This window comes from Artibeus jamaicensis, unplaced genomic scaffold (genome assembly GCF_021234435.1).
Source record: "Artibeus jamaicensis isolate MK-2021 breed Jamaican fruit bat unplaced genomic scaffold, CSHL_Jam_final contig_456, whole genome shotgun sequence".
Classification (NCBI taxonomy): Eukaryota; Metazoa; Chordata; class Mammalia; order Chiroptera; family Phyllostomidae; genus Artibeus; species Artibeus jamaicensis.
Genome location: NW_026521839.1, coordinates 3,043,236 through 3,064,038, shown reverse-complemented (window position 1 = coordinate 3,064,038; position 20,803 = coordinate 3,043,236). Strand labels below are relative to the sequence as shown.

The window sequence follows — 20,803 nt, the reverse complement described above, 5'->3', positions numbered from 1 at the left end:
GGGGCCCGCGGAGGTGGGGACGGCACAGTCACGGGCCTCAGGCCCGGGGCTGAGCTCCTCTTGGACTTGGGCCACCTCAGCAAGCAAACGCTGCCCCACGGACTCTCGGAGGCCAGCATTCGCATCCCAAGGTGCCCGAAACGATGACTGCTTTCAGTAGAAAAAGGAGGAAAACCGGAACTGCGCGCGTCCTACAAAAGCATGTTGGAGTCACACAGTGAAAAAGCAGATTTTTTTATTATGCTGTTTTTCCATATTTGGCATTGCTGTAAATGGCTAACTAACGTTTACTGCCAATCAGTACAAATGTGTGGTTTGGTAATACCAGAACAGCAAGTTTAAATGAAAGATAAAAGTTAAGCATTTCCACACAAGATTTGCAGTCTGACATTTCACTGTGTAGGTAAAAAGACTTTTTTTAAACTAGTGATTATTATTCAGCATGAATAAAAAACTACAACTTTTATTTTTAAACAGGAGTCACTGGTTTTAATTTTTACACATTTTAAAATTACTGTGATAAAAAATAATGAAAAAGCTTCTTAATAAAGCCATACACAGTATAATATAGATTTGCCCCCATTATATAGCATTTGTTTAATATACAAAATAGAATATTGACACACTTGAATCTAAATGTAGTTAAGCGAGTTATTTGAGGAGGATATTTTCATACTGCCTTTCATCCGAAAATAAAAACCCTCCTTTCAGGCATTTCCTAGAGAGAAGCCAGCCCTTGCCAGCAGCCCGGTGGCTCACCCTTTGGTGGACCAGGCCGCCCGACCGCAGCCCGGAAAACGACGGGACTTCCACTCAAGTGTCCTGCTCCCACTCCTCCTGTCCCTTCCAACTCTCACACCAGGCACACAGGAACACGCTCGTCCATCCACAGCTAGGGTCTTTAAATGGCCCACTGAGACCGAAGCCTCACCCAGGGCTGCCATGGCTCTTGAATGCTGGCAGACCACAGCGCAGGGACACTGTTCCTTCTGTGGGCATGCGGTCCGGGTCAGTGACAGCCGGCTGGCAGACATGAGGCACTGGAGCGGCCCCCCCCTTCCGAGTGAGGTGGGCCTTCCCTGAGGTGCACATCCAGAGGGAGTCCTTTGCTGTCACCAGACTCATCGTGGACCCGAGCCATGCTAGTTTTCCTTTCGGGGTGCAACTTTTTTCAGAGGGCGGGGGCTCTTTTAGGGTCCCTTCCCATAGTTTTACAATTGGGTCTGTATACACCCCAAGGGTCACTTTCCTACCAGCAATTAGAAAGACAGTTGAGGATGTGCTGTTGGGAGTCACCTAGGCACGTCACCAGCTCTCCCTGACGTTGCTACAAACTTAAATGGTTTGGGAAGGCAAGACGCCACACACATGGAAAATGAAGCTACTTCCAAATAACACCCTCTTTTTTTCACTTAAATCCATGATTATACGTAGATGAACAACATAATTAATTAGGACAACTTCTTTCCCACATATTCAAAAAGGGCACAACTTCCTCTGCCACAGCCTCCTATAGTTTTATGAATGTCAGTTGATTTCAACAACAAAGTGCACACACCTGTCTTTCACTGACCTCTACTTTTTTTAAAGAGCTGAGGATGTTGGGACTATGTATGATTAATGTGCGATGTGCTTTCTGGTTTTAAGCATTTAACATTCTATAAATGAACAATAATTTACCTTTCAGAAGATTTTTTTGAAAATTAACACTGTCATTGATAATAATATTCAAGCGATATTAGGCACCAAAAATTTCACATCCAGCTGGGTTACAAACCATCTTAAATTACTTTGAGATCAATTTAAACAATTACAAAACAACATTCCCTTTTAGATAGCATTCAAAAAGCAAATTATTACATTTTTATTAAATAATTTCTCCAAAATACTGAAAAATAACAAATAACATTCAAATAGCATTCAAAGAAAACATAAATGTCATGGGGGGGGAATGAACTCTTGTAGGATAGAAAGGAATTAGTGTATTATTGGCAACCTATGAGATTCTGCACTATTTACATATTGCTGGTACCTCTATGCGCATTATTGCCAAACTTTTAAAGCCTCTGCTTTTGTTGACCTGTGGGAGAGGCTGCGTGGGAAAGCAGCCCTGAGCCCTGTGTCAGCACCGCCCACCTCCGCCCACCTCTGCCCACCTCCGCGCTCTGGAGAGGCGGCCAGCGACACTGCGGCCAGGCTCTGTTGGAATGAGAAAGGTGGTCATGCAGGAGGCAGAGGACCGTGCCCTCTGTGGCGGGCACGGCCGGAGCTTCGGCAACCTTCCCTGCACACAGGCCAGTCTGCTCGCCCCTCTTCCCCTAGAGCAAACCTGCTTGGTTTCTGAGACCATTGCCACCTGTGCGAACGCTTGCACTCACCATAAATCATATAGGTTATCCATCAACATTTCTCTGAGCCCTACAAAAAATATAGAACATGTCGTGATAAAACAATCTCATCTAAAAATCATTCTTATTTTACACTATATAAGCTATTTTACAATCATTTTAATAAATTGCATGTAAAGCTGCAGTAGCCCTTCCCTTCCCAGATTAGTGAATACCAATATGATATATATCTGAAACTATAACTAAATATAAAAATATATTAGAAGTTTCATATTTTTAATATTAGATTTTGTTTTCTATTACACAAATAATTTGGCCACTTTGAATAGAAATCAAATTTCTTACGGCTTAGGAAATATAAGTTTTGTGTTTACAGAAAGTTGGTAAGGTGCACACAGAAAGGGCTACTACAGCTTCTATTTCCTTTAAAATGGTGATTCTCAACAGTGAGGAGGAAAAATTTACAAGACTTTTGTTAGACTCTGTGGCACATACAGGGCTGTGAGGGATGTGCAGGTTCACAGACGTGAAGTCTGATGCACAGGCTAAATCACACATCAGTAGCTGAGCTTTCCTGTACCACCAGGAAAGATGGACCAACTGGTGACAGAGGGGAATGTGAAAATGGGTGTCTAGCCACGTTTGCCATATTAAGATATTGATTGGGGGTCAAGTTTAGTGAGAGCAATTATTTGGTCTGATTAAAATTTCTCAGCTTTGTTTCAGCTGGTTATCTAGAGTCGTAACTTTTAAGAACTCACACAAACTACCACAAAAGGTCCTGAAGGACAGCGCACTAGCTTTCTTGCCATCTAACCATTGCAGGGACAGGGCAGTGGGGACAGACAGGGCCTCTTGGTAGTTATTTGTTTGCTTGTTTGTTTTAACTACTCTTTTACAACCATCATCCACAGTTTACCCAGCAGGTCACTGGACTAGGTAGGTGCTTTCTACCAGTTAGAACGGTTAATCTGCACAACCTATATAATTCTCCACTGAAGCAGATATATACAAAATATGAACTTTTTTTGACAAGAATACTGGAGATTTGAGTCAATTTTTGTGGTCTTCTGACAGCTAAATGCCATCAGGTTAGAAGCACCAACCCATTTTCACACAGGAGATAAATGTTCAGAGTTGATGAGGAAAGCTACGAACTAGCTGCCCATCTTAAGCAGTTGTACAAGAACTTGGATACAAAAATTATGTAAGAAAAAATGAGCAAGTGTAGTTCACTGAATATAAAGGAAATTGTTAAAACCAGACAATAATAGCTATAAAAGGCACAACTTCCCTTTTCTGATATACACTTGTAAACTTTTTTTCAGGTTTCCATGCATAAATCAAAAATGTTATGTTAACTATACAGGGCAAAATACACCAGTAACAAGTCTAGAAAATTCTGTCCAGCCAACTGTGGAAACTAGGAGCAGAGAGTGCACTGTGCAGACTGGGGCACGGGTGGTCTGGCTGCCGTCCTCCTCTGACACTGGAGACCACCCCACATCACTGCTCTGATTTCTGGGGCCCACCACCGTCACCTTCCACTTCTCCCGTCCCTGGAAGTGATGGCGCAACTGCTGTGTGGCCACGCCTTGGCCCTCTATAAACCACGTGTAGTGCGTACTGACAACAAAACAGAACAGGAACCAGACATACACAAAAAAGGAAAAATAAAACAGAACTGCTCTAGGACAAACTGATAGTTTGTACAATAAAAGCTATAAAGTCAACTTTCTTTAAGGCAACCTTTCTTATTAAGGCAGTCACTTTTGATGAAACAGAAGTTTTTTGACATTTCCACTTGAATATTTTGGTAACTGATTGGAGATGATTTCAGCTAACATCTCTGGGAATTCAATATTCATGCTCTTATCCAAAAATGTTTGGAAGCAGTAGTGAAGGAGATGTTCAGCCACCTACAAAGAGAAGACAGAGGAACGATCGGTCTCAGAAACTTAGCAGCAGGCACACTCATGCCTGTTGGTCTCTATTTTCTTTTTAAATATATGACCTAGATAGAATATACCAATTTCTGCTGAAATTTCCCAAATTAAAAATAAAAGTTTAAATAAAATGAACACTCAGGTACTAAAGACATCTTGAACCCCTTAATTGTACACAGAATTATATGAAATTGTGTTTTGTGATGAACTGTAATACTATAATACATGAGACATATTTAATAGCTTAGTCAAGTAAAGCCAGGGGATTCTGCATTTTAAAAATTAGTGCTGTTAAATTCTCTGTCAGCATCATGATGTTATGTGCATGTGACCACATGACATTAAATTGCACCACTGGCCTTAGGTAAAGTGTGTGCCCAACTGAAGTCACAACTTGAACTCCAACCATCATCAATATCCACAAGTGGGGAAAAGGTATTGGTGTACAATTATATACACTAATTAGAGCATACTTGATGTCCCAGAAAATGCCTCTGATGTTTGGATTTGTGTCTAACACTTACGTCATGCATGGAGTCCAGGAGTTTTGTCAGCTGGTAGAACCGCTGCCAGTTCTGACTGGAGCTGCCTTCTCTCTGGACAATGGCTTTCCCCAGCTCTTTGATGTAGGTCATCCTGATCTCATCGAACAGCTCCTGGCTCTTCAACCCTTCCTTAGGAACTGAAAGATCAAGATGCAGTAGATTAAATCGTGACCACTGTTCCTATGCTCAGAGTGTGGCAGGTATTGATAGCATGCTTCATGACTTCACAGTGTTGGTATGATTTCAGTGCACTCTATTAAAATGTAAGTATTTCAAAGGACCGTGAAACTACAGCCAAGAAACTAAGAGTCAGAGGAAACTGGAGGACTTAACCTTGGGTAAGTTGCCTCGTTCTGCGTCTGTGACATGGCACTGGTGGTGCACCTTCCTCTCCACAAGGCTGCCGTGAGGACCAGATACTGGTACGCAACACGGCGGCTGCCATTCTGCCCTTCTGTTTCGCTCTAGTGCAGACGCGTGGAAAGTTTCAACAAGTTTCATTCCACCAGTTACATTCTGGAGTGGCTGTGATGCCACCAGTCACTTACAACCTTAAAATCAGTATGCAATACTTTTTATCAATCAATGCATTAACATACTGAACTGATATGATTCCAATCTAAAATGTGATTTTTTTATGTGGCCTATATATATGCCTCCTAGGAAGGAAATAATCTGCCTTCCTTTCTGTACTCAAATATAGTAAACACCTCATGAACTATGGATCATAAAATTGGTGTAAAATCAATTTTAATATTATTCTTAAAAGACAGTTACTAGTAAAGATTGTGAGTGGAGCATTAATCGTGGTTTCACTTACCTTTATAGAGATGGTGACTTTTGTGGAGTGCTACACTTCTGAAAGTGCACTCCTGGGAACTCTGGTTCTGTGTTAATGGCCAGGGAGACGACGTGATGGTCCCAATATAAGCAAAGCTAAATGTTCAATACAGAGTGAGGCGTATTCCTGGATATCAGACCTTCTCAGAGCTGTAATTACGCAGTCTCTGGGTAGGAGAATGTATTTTTCCCTAAACTTCACTGCTGCTGACTTCTTAGGAAATGCTGGACGTAGGAGCAAGAAGTCGTAATGTAATTCTCACTTGCCCTGTGGACATGTTTCCCATTCTTTCTCACTAGATTAATTTTTTTGATTTTCAAAAATTTAGATATAATTAATGATATTATAAGTCTCAGGTGTATGACATGATTACATATTTGTATATGTCACAGACTGATCACTGCAGTAAGTCTAGTTAACATCCATCACTATGTATTGCTATAAAAATTTTTCTTTGTGATGAAAATTTTGAAAATTGTCTTAGCAACTTTCAAATATATAGTATGTTATTATTAGCTGCAGCCCACACGTTATACATTATACCCCAGTGACATTCATTTTATAGCTGAAAGTTTGCACTTTTTAACCCACTTCACCCATTTTCCCACCCTCTGCCTCTGGCATCCAACAGTGTGTTCCCTGTGCCCATGAGCTCATTTTGCTTGTTCGGCCTGACATACGAGTGAGGTCATGCAGTGTCTTTCTCTGACTGGCTTGTTTCACTGAGCATAATGTTCCCCAGGTCCATCCACGCATCACAAAGGGTAAGGTTTCTTTTTATGGCTGAATAACATCCCACAGGATATAAACACCTCTTTCACACTGTCTTTACCCACGTATCCATCGATGGACACTTAGGCTGCTTCCATATCTCGCCCACTGTAAATGATTTGTCAATGAGGGTGCACATATCTTTTCCAGTTAAATGTTTTGTTTGTTTTCTTTGGAGAGAGGTTTTGTTTTCTTTGGAGAGATACCCAAAAGTGAAATTGCAGGATTATATAGTAGTTCTATTTTTAATTTGTTGAGGAATCTCCATACTGTTTTCCACAGTGGCTGCACCAATTTATATACCCGCCAACAGTGCAAGAATTCCCCTTTCCCCCACATCCACACCAGCACTTGTTATTGTCTTTTTGATGACAGCCATTCTAACAGGTGTGAAGTGTTAATCTCACTGTGGTTTTGATTTGCAGTTCCCTGATGATTAATGATGTTGAGTACCTTTACATGTACTTGTTGGCTATTCTGTATGTCTTCTTCAGAAAAATGTCTATTCAGATCTTCTGCCCACTTTTTAATTGGATTGTTTATTTTTTGGCTACTGAGTTGTATGAGTTCTTTATACCTTGGGTTGGCCAAAAAGCCCGTATGGCTTTTTCCATAAGATAAACACATTTTCATTTTTATCAATAACTTTATCGATCTGGCTCTCTCCCACGTGGTGTAATGCTGATTGTTCTCAATGTCTCAGTTTGGTTGCTACCAACTTCAGTTGGTCCACTGGACCATGGGGTGTGTCCAGTGATGCATCTCTGGCATGAAAGTTTACAAACCACTTTTGACACATTCGATCGGTCACAGCACCTTCTCCGCATGTGGCACAAATCTTTTTTTGCACTTCAGTTGCATTTTTACCTTTCTTGAAATATTATGCTTTATTTTCTCCCATCTTCAATGAAGTTAAAGACAACTAAGTATTACTAGAGCCACCTTGCGGGGAAAACTGAATGGACTTTTTGGCCAACCCAGTATTTTTGGATATTAACCCCTTATTAGATATATGATTTGCATTTGGTACATTGCCTTTTAGCTTTTTGGTGATTTCCTTTACTGTGCAGATGCTTTTAGTTTGATGTAGTCCCACTTGTTTATTTTTGCTTTTTGTGTCAGATCCAAAAAAGCCGTCACCAAGATTGAGGTTGAGGAGCTTATCACCTATGTTTTATCATTTCAGGTCTTAACATTCAAGTCTTTGATCCATTTTAAGTTAAAATTGTTATGTGATATAAGACAGTGGTCCAGCTTCTTTCTTTCTTTTTGTATATGGCTATTCAGTTTCTCTAACACCATTTATTGAAGAGACTGTGCTTTTTTTTTGCCACCATATATTGGCTACTTTGTCATAAATTAACATTTTAATATAACTAACATAAATTAACATAAATTAATATGAATTCTTCCAATGCACAAGCACGAAACACCCTTTCACCGCATCTTCTGGTTGGTTTTGTCAATGTCTTACAGTTTTCAGTGTATACAGGTCTCTTTCACTTCACTGGTGAAATTTATTCCTAGGTATCTCGTTCTTTTTTTTTAATTTCAATATATTTTTTTATTTTTAGAGGGGAAGGGAGGAAGAGAGGGAGAGAAACATCAATGTGTGGTTGCCTCTCACACCCCCCCAACTGGGGACCTGGCCTGCAACCCAGGCATGTGCCCTGACAGGGAATCCATCCAACGACCCTTTGGTTGGCAGTCTAGCACTCAATCCACTGAGCCACACCCGCCAGGGTGCTATCTTACTCTTTTTGATGCAATTGTAAGTAGAATGGTTTTCCAAATTTCCCTTTCTATTAATTATCACTGTATAGAACTGTGACAGATTTTTGTATACTGATTTTTGTATCCTGCAACTTCACTGAATTTGTTTATCAGTTCTGACAGTTTTTTGGTGGAGACTTTAGGGCTTTCTATATATAATACCATGTCATCTACAAATAGTGAGAGTTTTACCTCCTCCTTTTTGATTAAGATGCCCTTTCTTTTTCTCACAATTATCTCTGGCTAGGACTTCCAATACTATGTTAAATAAAAGTGGCAAGGCTGGGCATCATTGCCTTGTTCCTGATCTTAGAGAAAAAGCTTTCGGATTTTCACCACTCAGTATGGAAGTTAGCTGTGGGCTGTCATATTTGGCCTTTATTATGTTGATATATATTCTATTACTACTTTGTTGAGAGTTTTTAATCATAATTAGATACTGAATTTTGTTAAATGCTTTTTATGCATCTATTGAGAATATGATTTTTATCTTTCAATTTATTAATGTAGTGTATCATTCTCACTGGATTTTGATTAAGATTAGACCAGAAAAGACACAGGGAAATGTTTTGATTCCGTAAAGCAATACTTGGCACTTCTAACATGTCAGTGTGAATGCGAAAATGAGGACTGCTTAATCAGGAGAAGTAAGACCCCACCATGTAAGTGACGTATTGGTCACTTGACACATATATTACAGATAATCTACTTATTGATGATTTTCAAGACAGTGTTTGCTTATTTATATACTTTTTCCTGCTTGTTACCCTAATTCTAAAAATAATTATGGAAGAAGCCCTTTTTGATACTTAAAAGAATTCTATCCACCCAAAATTATCTTCATAGTTCCATGAATTTTTGCTTTATGTTTTTGGAGGCTATACATTTAGAAATGTTTTCCTGGTGAGTAGAATGCTTTATGTAATGAGTATTTTTAAAAATATAACTTTATTTTTTACTTTACAGTTTATTTTGATAATAACATAACTGCTTCAGCTTTCTTTTGGTCAAAGCAGTGGTCAGCAAACTACGGCTCGCAGTCCAGTCCCATGCGCAGCCCGTGTTGGTAAATGGTGCTTCACTGGAAGACGGCCATGCCTGCTCTGTAAGTATCGTTGGGGACTGTGTTCGTGCCACGAGGGGCAGAGCTGAGTGTAGCTGTACCAGGGAATGTATGCAGAGCCAAAAACATTTACCATCTGGACTGTTATGAACATGTTTGCCATTACTGGGTTATACCACGCATAGTATATCCTTTTACCCTGGGCATATGCCTGGGTCTCTTGTGATGCTGCTGATATATTTGAAGTTAATTGTACCACCTATTGCCTCCTCTTATGATGCTTTTTGTTTATCCTTTGCCCCCTCCTCACATCTCACTCTTTTGGATTGTTTTTTTCACCATGTCATTCTCTCTTCCTTAATGGTTTGCTGTGTTATATACACTTTCTGTTTCTAGTTGTCATCAACACTCATTCTTAATTTACCAAATTCATTTTTTTTCTTACATGTAATTATTGTGTGCTTCAGTTTTATTTTTAACCCTCCAAAGAGATTATTGTTATTTTATACATAAATGTTAGGTTAGATGTGTCTACATGTGTATCCCCTTTGTTCTCTTATCTCCTTAAAGATATGATTATTTTCCCTTAGCCTAGAAATGATATATCTTTTAAAAAAGATTTGATTTATTTTTAGAGAGAGTGGAAGTGAGGGGAAAAAACATCAATGTGTGGTTGCCTCTCGTACACCCCCCACTGGGGACCTGGTCTGCAACCCAGGCATGTGCCCTGACTGGGAGTTGAACCAGTGACCTGTTGGTTCACAGGCCAGCATTCAATCCACTGAGCTACATCAGCCAGGGCTTGATCCATCTTTTAATATTACTTCAGTAAGGCTTTCTGGTGGCAAACTTTCTTTTAGCCTTCATAAAAAAAAAAACAACAGTATATTTAGACCATTAAAATTTAAAGCAATTGTTTGATATATTTGGATCAGTATCCACCATGTTTGTAACTGTTATCTGCTCGCTGCATTTGCTCTTTGTTTCTTCTTAAATCTTTTCTTTCTGCCTTTTCTAGTTTTCATTGAGCATGTCTCAGTATATGAATTACATATTACTGCTTTTTAAATTGTTTCTAGTGGTTGCCCTAGAGTTCGCATATACATTCACAACTACAGTGGACCTTAAATAATGGTGGGGGAGGGGTGCAGCTGAAAATCCACTTGTAACTTCTGACTCTACAGGTGTCCCTTTGTATCTGTGGATTCAATCAACTGTGGTTGGGAATGTGAAAATACTTTTTGATCTGCATTTGGTTAGATTTGAGGATACAAAATCTGTGAATACAAAGGACCAATTGTACTTGTTAAAAAAATCTGCATATAAATGGACCCAAGCAGCTCGAACCTGTGTCGTACAGGTTTGCAGTCTGCATCCTCTTTCAAAATATTCCTACAGGTAGTGCAGGTACCGCACAGCCTAGTCCCAGTCTCCCCCCCCCCCCCGCCGCCATTCCTTTCAACACTGCTGTCATTCATCCACCTCATCCATATGTTACCATCATCCAGTACCTTGTTGCTTTTATTACTTTAAACAGTTACCTGTTACATCAATTAAAAAGAAAAATAAAAGCTTATTTCTGTCTATTCCTTGTCTAATACTCTTCCTTTCTTTATGTAGATCCTTGTTTCTGACCTGTATCATTTTTCTTTCCTCTAAAGAACTTCTTCTAACTCTTTATGAAAGGCAGGTCTACTAGAGACCAATTCTCTAAAGTTTTTGCTTGTCTGAGGTATTTTGCCTCCACTTTTGAAGGATAACTTCACTGGATACAGAATCCTAAATTGGTGATTTTTTTCTTTCAGTACTAAATATTTCACTTCACTACTTCACTCTCCTGCTTGCATGGTTTCTGATGAGAATATTGTTGTATTTCTTTGTTCCTCCACAGGTAAGCTGTCTCCCCACCCCTGGCTACCTGCATGATTCCTGCCTTTATTCTTGCTTTTCTGTACTTAGAGTAAAATATGCCTAGGTGTAGATTTTTTTTGGCATTTTTCTTTGTTGGTGCTTTTGAGTTTCCTGGATGTATGCTTTGGTTTCTGTCATAAATCTTGGACACTTATTAGCCATTATTACTAAAATATTTCTTCCATTCCTTTCTTTTACTTCTGATTTTCCCATTACTTGTCTGTTACACCTTTTGTAATTGTCCCCATTATTCTTAAATATTCCGTTCCATTTTTTATCTTCATTCTTTTTTCTCTCTACATCTGAGTTTGGTAAGTTTCTATTAACTGTCTTCAACTCAGTGATTCTCTCCTTGGTGTGTCCAGTCTTCTGATGAGCCCAATAATAGCATTCTTCATTTCCACATTACAGCGTTTTTAAGTTTAATTATTGTTCAAGTACAGTTTTCTGTCTTTTACTCCCATCCCAGCCCACCCCCCCGTGCTCCCCACCTCCCTCCCATTTCCACCCCCCTTAGTTGTCCATGTGTCCTTTATACTAGTTCCTCACAGTACAGCATTTTTAATTTCCAGCATTTCCTTTGGAGTCTATAAAATGTCCACCTCACTGCTTACATTACCATGTGTTCTTACATGTTGTTTACTTTTCCCACTAGAGTCCTTAACATAGTAATCGTAAGTATTTCAAATTCCCTTTCTGATCATTATATCTGTGCCACAGCTACATCTTGTTCTAATGTATGTTTGTTTTTTCAGACTGTTTTTTTCTTTCATTTTAGCATACCTTGCAGTTTTTTGCAAAAAGCTGGAAATTTTCTGTCAGAACTAAAGTAGACTATAGTGTAAGTCTTCTGTTAATCTGGTGAAGGGCCAGGCTATGTTAAAGGTCTGGTGCAGGTGTTAAGAGGGTCTAGTCTCCTCTTTATTCCCCCCCCCCCGCTGCTGTCGTTCCTTCTTACATATCTGTGTTCTGCAGCTTCCTCCATTGTAGCTCCATTATCATTACTACAAGTCTGTGGCGTGGTGGTAAGGTGTTGAGGATGTGGAATGTTTTACACCTTTGTGATCTGATCTGTTTTAGTAGGCCTGGCCTCTGGGCTGGGTCCTGAAGAAGTGTTTCTGAACCTTTTCTCTCTCCCCTTTCAGGGGTGTCCAACCTTTTGGCATCCCTGAGCCACACATGAAATACATTGCAACATAATCACACAAAAAAATCTCATAATATATTAAGTAAATTTACGAGTTTGTGTTGGGCCACATTCACAGCCGTCCTGGGCGCTGCAGGTTGGACACCCCTGCACGATAGAGAGGGGCTGAAATTAGGAACTTGCCCCTTCTCCCAAATCAGATACAGCTTTGTCACAGCAGTTTCCCTTAGTGGGTAGAAACATGACAGGACCATTCCGAGGTCTTCACCATGGGAACCTGGGATTCAGGAGGTAAACCCCAAGTTAGCCCCCTATCAAGACTGAGTCCCAGGAGTTAACTCTCCAGCTACTCCTGACTGGGTCTTCAGAATTCATCAAAACTACCACAAGTTTTCCTACCAGTCCCTGACTTTAGTAGCTTCTGTTCCCTGGAAGTTGATCTTGAGCTGTGCTTTCTCTGTATTTGCCTGCTCTACAGATTTTGAGGTGGTGATTTGCCTTGTAATCTCGACCCTCTGATGGACTTAAGAAAAGCCACTGATTTTCAGCTTCATCAGGTTTTTCTTATTGTGAGGTTAGGTGATAATTTCCAAGCTGTTTACTACTTGTCAGAGCTGAAACTGAAGCCCACCTTCATTTTCTTTCCTTAGCATTTTGAAAACAACATTCTTTTTTCTTCAGTTGCTGCTGTTCACTTCAATTGCTTCTCCCTTGAAGACATTTTTTTCTCTGCCTGTTCAGGGATCTCCTTGTCGACCTTGCTGTTGAACCAGTTGGATTTTGTCAAATACATAACACTACGTGGAATTCACCGCACTGCCTGGATAGAGGGTTGGTGTCTTTTCAGAAATTTGAATGGTTTTCAGCCATTACCTCTTTGTGTGCTGTCTTTTCCCATCTCCTTCACCTTCCATTTTAAGTCTCTGGTGCTTATGTGAGGCCAGAGTTTTTCCAGCCGGTGCCCTGTGCATGGGTCACCTATGGGTTAGAGTAATGATTTGCTCTGCTGGCTGCCAGTGCCCTCACTCGTCGACCTCCGTGTGCTCCACTGTAAAATGCCCTTTCTATGTTCATTATGACATGGAGGTGAGTTATGAAACAGTTTTAGACCTCCTCCCTCAAACATGCCTCTTTTCCTCTTGTTCATTTACACATACACATAACACATATATAAATACATGTACATACATGCATTCATTTAAACAATTTTGTTCTGGCTAATTTCTTTAGGTTTATAATTTGAACTTCAGTTTAAATGTCTGTTCATGTGTGTCTGATCTGTTGTTATGGCCATCCATTGTTTTTCCATTTCAATGATATTTCCAGCCCTGTTTTTAAAGTTGTTAACTACAGTGCCATACCTGCAGATGCCCTCTGAGAGCTGGCTACAGAGTGCTTCTCACCTCTGTGGGTTCCCAACTGCACTCAGTGTGCAGTCCAGCATCTTTGGTGGGAGGCGAGGGCACTGTTCTGGCATTCCATCAGAGCAGAAGTCTAATTACATCTTAGGGCAAGTATTTTCATCCTTATGAGTCTATTCTTTTTTTTTTAAGAACCAGTGATATGTACTAGTTCAGTTTATTTTTTCTTAACTACAGTTTAAGTCAGGTATATATAAAATTTTAACCACAATTTTTTACAAATAAGACTGGTTAGTATCTTGGTCCTGGCTTATACTCGGATATTATGTTAAAATCATGATCAGAACTTTGTTTACTCAGATAACACTGAGCTAACTTCAAGTGCACTGCTGTGGGTAACCTTAAAATTGAGTCTCTAGTAATGATCTTTACCTTTAGCTTTTTTAATGGGCTGTGAAAAGTTTTCTAGCCTTGAGTATTAAGACTCCTTAAATCCATGAGCATCAAATGACTTTTTGTAGAACAAATAATATGAAAGCATTATAAAAGCTTAGTCATGTGCAATATCCATAGCTTAAAGTTATGTAACATTTTTATAATGAAAACACATTTACTATTGGAATAAAGACTTTTTTCATATTTTAAATATACTTATTTTAAAAAGGTATTCAGCCATCAAAACTCAGTATTTTATAAACACTAACCTGATACATAATTTTTAATAGAATGGCCTAAAGTTTATAACCAACTGGTTCACCTTCTTATTGTTGAAAATGCCCTAATTTTACTCATAGAGACAAGATACTACAGAGCATTCCTCTGCTACCTAGCTGAGAGTACTCACTGACCTTTCCAGAGTAACAGATCCCTGTTGCTGGTTTCTAGCTAGGTTACCTCTTCCCGGCAGTCCAGGCCCAGGGCTGCACCAACCAAGCCTCTAATGTTAATCAAGAACACCGTTTTGTAGGGTGTATCTTTTTTCCCCCTGCACTGTCTTATACATGGTAGCACTCACTGTATAAGTAAAAATTTGACACAGTAAATAATGTACTAGAGGAACGAGTTTCCCTCCTAGAGAGGTGCTGTCAAAGGTCACAGGAAGGAGGAAGCTGACGCACAGCCAGTCAGCTGAGACCCCCGTGCAGCTCACATCCCTCTGCATCTCTCCAGGGTGCCGATGGGCCATGCTGATTGAGGCATCAGGGGCTGTGCCCTTCTAAAATTTTATATTTATGACAGTCTGGCTAGCAGAAAATAGCAGACTTGGTATAAGTATTAAGGCTATGTATACAAATAAACCTTTGTTTCTAGACTTCTATATTTCATGCTTCTGACACATTTGAAAGTGAGTTTTAGAAGTGAAGAGGTGTTCCACAAACCTGATGAGAGAAGCAGCAAGGTCTTCATACAGAGAAACTCTTCGTAAGATACCTGAAGCCTCTGTAACTCGGTGGCAACAAACAGCATATGTTTACATTGATCAAACAGGAAGGGTAGAGCCATCCTCTCCCTGTGAAATACAAATATCAGTGTTTGAATTAGAAATAAATAGCACTTGTTTAAAAAATGTACACATTTTTAGTCATTATTTTATAAAACTATGAACCCATAAAGGAAAACCTGACTGTTATTGGAGTGGCCAAAAAGTCTGTTACTTTTTCCGTAATACGGTTCTAGTAGTGCTTAGTTTTCTTTAACTTCATTTGAAATGATTTTGTTAGACTGTATTGTGACAGCTGTCAGTTACATCAGTGTGCATTTAAAAAAACATCAAAATTGGTGAATTTTGGGGCAGCCATTTTAATATTAAAGATGGAAGAAAATATGCAACATTTTTGGTGTACTATGATTTATTATTTCAAGAAATGTAGAAACGCAATTGAAATGCAAAGATTTGTGCAGTGTATGGAGAAGGTGCTGTGACTGACTGAATGTGTCCAAAGTGGTTTGTGAAGTTTCATGCTGGAGATTTCTTGCTGAACGATGCTCCACGGTCAGGTAAACCAGTTGAAGTCGGTAACAATCAAATTGAGACATTAATTAAGAATAATCAACAGTATACTATGTGGGAAATAGCCGACATACTCAAAATATCCAAATCAATAAAGTTATTAGTGAAAGTGAAAAATGTGTTTTTTCATTTTATGGAAAAGAACATATGAACTTTTTGGCCAGCCCCGTACAATACTGTTAATGCTAATTCCTTATAGGTCAGGAATTTTTAAAATTTTTCCTTAAACTTGTTCCTGGGTGTTGAGCATATAAAGAAACTACTGAACAACCTAATTTTACATTGGAGAAATTATTTTTCTATCATGCATGCCATGTATTATTTACTTGAGTGTTTAGAATTTATTATTCCTACAGAATTTATTACCACATGCTCATTTAAATCCAGGTTTTATGGTAGCATTTGAATATGGCCAATTAGCTAACAGTTTTAGGTCCCACCCTTCTGAAAATCAAAAGGTACTTTTCTGCACGGCATCCCGTTCTGAAGACGTAATGTTCGCAGTTATGCAGAGCCACGTGTGAGGACGCCAGGCTTTCTGGTTCTTCAGCCTGCCTCTGGCACACACTGTGTGATGGAATACTCTCCTAACCAAAGGTGCTACATGCATGCCCAGTTGGGAATCTTAACAGTCGTTATCACAACTATGATTTTCAAATAGATCTCTAAAGTTTCCTAACTTTTAAAATGACACCAAGAGTCTGAATCTGGGTCCAGTTCATAGTTTTTAAAACTATTTCAATATCTGTTTGGTTCTTTTAAAGTTTTTGACAGAAAGTGATCTTGGGCTTAACAGAAAAAAAGTTAGTATTATTCCCAACTGAAGATGTAGTTTACTTCTTTACACGATAACCTGGATCAGACACGAGTGGCCTCCGGCCACAGTGGTGACAGGAGCTCTGAGGCTCTTCACACTGGAATCTGCTTTCACTAGGAGGCGCTCCCCCAGGGCCGAACAGGGGCTCAGCATTCCTTTCCTGGGAGGTTCTTTCAGTTTCTAATCTGTGGTAGTTTTCACAAAGTTACAATGTAGTAGAGTAAAAAAAAAAAAAATCATTCTAGTTGGCATTCAAAAAAGTTTTTCTACAATTTTTCTGACCTAAGGACAATGATAAGAAACTGTTTTGCTGACTACACAGAGGGTCAGACTTGGCTTCACACTTGCCGACACCCAGCTCTGCCTGCCGCGGACGCCAGGTTGGTGCTGACACCCAGTGAGCTGGAAGAAAGGGAGCAGGCCTTCCCTCCGCACACACAGAAAGGAGGAGGTCAGAATGGCCTTTTCCAAACTGCTGTTTGTCTAAGCCATTTACCCAGCAGTGGAGCTGAGCACTGAGAAAACAGTTCTGTGAGTCCCACCTTCAGGTAAGGAAGGCATATGGCGTGATCAAGCCGTGCTGTGACTGTTTAAATCTCAATGTGTTGCCAAAACAAAAGGCCTGAATTAGGTTAATTTTATAACAGAAGGATGAACTGGCGTATCATAGAAAGCTCCCCTCAGTTTTTAAAATTCCAATTAAATGACTTAAAATTGCTTTTTTAGATAGAGACAATAAGTAAGTATGGTTGGATTCTGAAACAAACAAGTACTTACAGATTTTAAATGTCTTCAAGTTTACATATACGCCATATAAATTTATCAGTTAATTTAAAATTTGAGCCAACAAAGCTTGTTAAACTGTGATGCCCCTGATTTGAACAGTCCTCTTTTTGGCAACAGTCAGTCAAGGAGCCCTGCCCCAGGACACAGGCACCCCTCAGGGTCCATATGGAGACCTGCCCTGGCTGAGCATGAGACAGTGCCTGTCAGCTGAGGGGCGGGACATGCCCTTCTCCTTCAAGTCTCAGGTCAAATGACACCTCCTCCCAGAGGCCATTAGCCACCCCAACAGACACAAAGCTCTGTCCAGTAAAACCTTTATCTCAATCTGAAATTTTACTGATTTGGTGATTATCTGTGTCTGTCCAGCTGGAATGGAAGCAATAAAGGTGCGAAGCCTTGCCTATCTTGTTCTCTGCTATAGTACCAGGCAACACACATTAGGGGTGTGATGAATATTTGTTATTCCCCTTTAATCCACTCTCTTCCATCATGTCACCCTCTCTCGGAAACCTTCCCAGGCTTCTTGGCTCTTAGAATAAAATCTACACTCTATTTTGTGACCTACACATTCTGTTTGACTCCGTCTCTGCCCACTTCTCTAAGCTCACACAATGCCCTCTGTGGCTTTCTCTCAGTTCCTCACACACGCCACAGTTCTTTCTAGCCTTTGCCCTCATTTCTTCTGCCTGGAATGCCGTCCCTTCCAAAGAACCAGTCCTATTTAGTGCTCAGCTATTCAGAGAGGTCTTGTATGTTCCCAAAATCTAATAGCATACACCTCTCTCTCCTCCCCTTTGTCACACTAGTATATCATGGCTCTCCCAAGTAATTTTGACCATGTGCCTTTTCCCCCATCAGGATGTTAGCAGGGCCATCATCTATTGTATTCACTATTATAGCTCAAGCTTCTAATGTAGTGTCAGGCACTTGGTAGGTACTCATATAACAGAGTGAACACAGTGCTGGGAAATAAGTGCTACCAATAGAGAAGCAACACTAAGTTTAACTCAATAGTTCAGTCCCGTGTTTTACACTAGTTTTGCATGCAGCTATCCTAATAGAGGGGAAAACCTGAGCTTTCTGCTTCAGGTAGTTCCTATCTATCCTGCCAGATACGTGGTCTTGGAATTACCTAGTAGTAGTAGCATAAGAAACTGTGTCCTGACTCTAGAATTAGCCACTACTTGTGCAATGCCTAAGAATTTCCTTTAAAATATCTGGAGCTGGTACCATCTAGTCTCCACTAGAACACAATCATGCAAGCTTCCCACATCACCAAGACGGCCCCCCAGAGACACTACAGTGCGTCTGCTTCGCCTCCTCCAAACGCCCTGCCAGCCGCCCTTGTCGTTTGATGCCTCCTCTCCCCTTTCCTCCAAGTATGTCCTGTTCATCACCTCCGGTTAATGTGCAAACTCCTTGCCACTCTGGACATATTTAAAGTTTTCAATGTTTTCATATGGCATCCAGTCCTGAAAACAGACCACTAATGACGTGTGACTCATGCAGAGGGGGTGCAGTGGGACTGCTCTAATAACGTGGTTTAAGAATTCATTAACTTTTTTGAACATTTGTCAACATTAAGTACACAGAGCTCACAATTAAAGAAATATCCTTTTTGTTCCCCATGTAAATTCCCCTCCACATTTTATTCTGCCTGTTTGTGTTCTAATGCAGGAGGTGAGCGGTGGGTAGTACAACAAGGTGGAAAGTGGACAGGTCTTACACGGTGACGTGGGCACCATGAACTGAGGGGGTGTTTGGACGACAGCTCATGGGAGTGGGGACAAGGAGTGTGTGAATGGAGAACAGTGGGAGAAGGAAGCCAGAAACCACAGTGAGTGCACAGGTGGTCTGTGCGGGAGGCTGTGCACATTCACGTGCTGGGGGTACCTGTGGTGGGCGCACACTTTGCTTAGGGGAGAAAACATTAGTCCGCGTGATGGTGACGACACTGGAGGCAGAAAACCATTTAGGAGAGCAGTGCACAGAGCTACGGGGGACAAGACACCTGAAATACTTCACAGATGGAAGCACAGGCCTGGAAGACCAGAGAGAGAACAGCTGATTTATAAAATCTTGAAGCTTGGTTGGTTCTCTCCCAATTAAAAAGAACATTCTTATTCCCATATTCTTCCCAAGCAATGAGCACTGAGTGACCCTTGCCACGCAGAGAGACCCCTCTTCTCTCTGGACCTCTACTGCCCCTTCTCTACCCCCAGCCTACATGTCCTGGTCTGTAACTGTCTCTGCCAAAAGCAGGACCAACACACTGTTTCTTACTGGGATCGGGTTATGGAATTAAAATGCACCGTAAGACTCCATTTTACCTGCTATAGACTTTACTAACCCAGAGGTGCTATGTAAATAACATCCTTAAGTACGCCCTGGGACACAGTGTTGCCACATGTCTACTACATGTTAGGTCTACTACATGTTATACCTGGTGGCATTTGATTCAGTCCTGAATGACCACAATGAGCTGGTTAAAATACCCTATGAATACAGGGAAAATGACTTACTCGTTAATAATAAAATCAGGAGCAAAACACAGCATGTTCCCATGTGTTTGTTTGTATGATCTCCATCCCAGGGCAAATGACATGAGAAACATCCATGAATACTGCAGCAAGGTCATCTGGTCATCCAGGTGTAAGTTCCTGAATCCTGAAGCAAGAGAAACAAAGGCTTGAGGAAAAACTGCAGTTGCTGAAGAAAAGACCCATCTCTCTGGACACGGCCAAAGGCCCAGCCAGGAGTCAGCCTTATTTTGGGAGACCACTAACAGAGGAGATGAAGCTCCAGGGGGGCTCGCTTTTCCTTGGTCATGTGACATGCTAATGATCAAAGCCCTCGGTGCTTTTTAAATGTTTTTAAAAATCTCACCCGAGGATTTGTTCTTCAGATTTTACAGAAAGAAACAGCGACGGGAGAGAGAAGCTTCGATCCACTGGCCTCCTGTGCACGCCCTGAGCAGGGACGGACCCCGGAAGCTGTGTGTGTGCCCTGACTGGGGGACCGAGCCCACTCCCTCTGGTGTGTGGAGCAACGCTCCCATCACCTGAGTCAGGGCCCTCGGTGCTTTTCAACAGCATCCGATGTTCAAAAACTTGAGTAGGCAAAAGGTGACAAAAACTGGCTACTCTTAAGGAAATATAAGCTAATTAGTAAAGAGGCAAGCCAAGAGTCCTGGCTTGGGACATTAAATTAAAAACCTCCCCCTGATATTTATGCCACTTTCCCCCTTGACACCCTAGGGATGCCAGGGGGTCATGTCACACTTGTTCCGTGTCTCTTTGTGTGAGCATCAGCTGTCGAATCCCTTCCAACTGTAAAGGCAGGGAAGAGTTAAAATAGCCTATGTTAGTATGTTCTGACAGTGTCACTACCCCTGATTTTTGCCAATTTTATAAATAATCTGATTTTTAAAAAATGATACACTAAAAAGAAACAACCTGAATTCTAAGAAGTATTTTACATTTT

At 40.6% G+C, this 20,803-nt stretch overlaps 1 protein-coding gene across 7 annotated transcripts in view; it reads right to left on the bottom strand.

Annotated features, from left to right (window-relative positions):
* Window positions 1–218: 218 nt before the first annotated feature.
* The window catches only part of NR3C1 (nuclear receptor subfamily 3 group C member 1), a 107,418-nt gene continuing 86,833 nt past the window's right edge, over window positions 219–20,803 (bottom strand). For all 7 annotated transcript variants that reach the window (XM_037141720.2, XM_037141718.2, XM_037141717.2 and 4 more), the window contains 4 exons: window positions 19,843–19,987; window positions 15,086–15,216; window positions 4,819–4,976; window positions 219–4,267 (listed from right to left, as the gene is read on the bottom strand). In XM_037141720.2, the coding sequence (XP_036997615.2) occupies window positions 4,115–4,267; window positions 4,819–4,976; window positions 15,086–15,216; window positions 19,843–19,987 (587 nt within the window). In that variant the 3' untranslated portion in view covers window positions 219–4,114. The remainder of the gene's footprint in view (window positions 4,268–4,818; window positions 4,977–15,085; window positions 15,217–19,842; window positions 19,988–20,803) is intronic.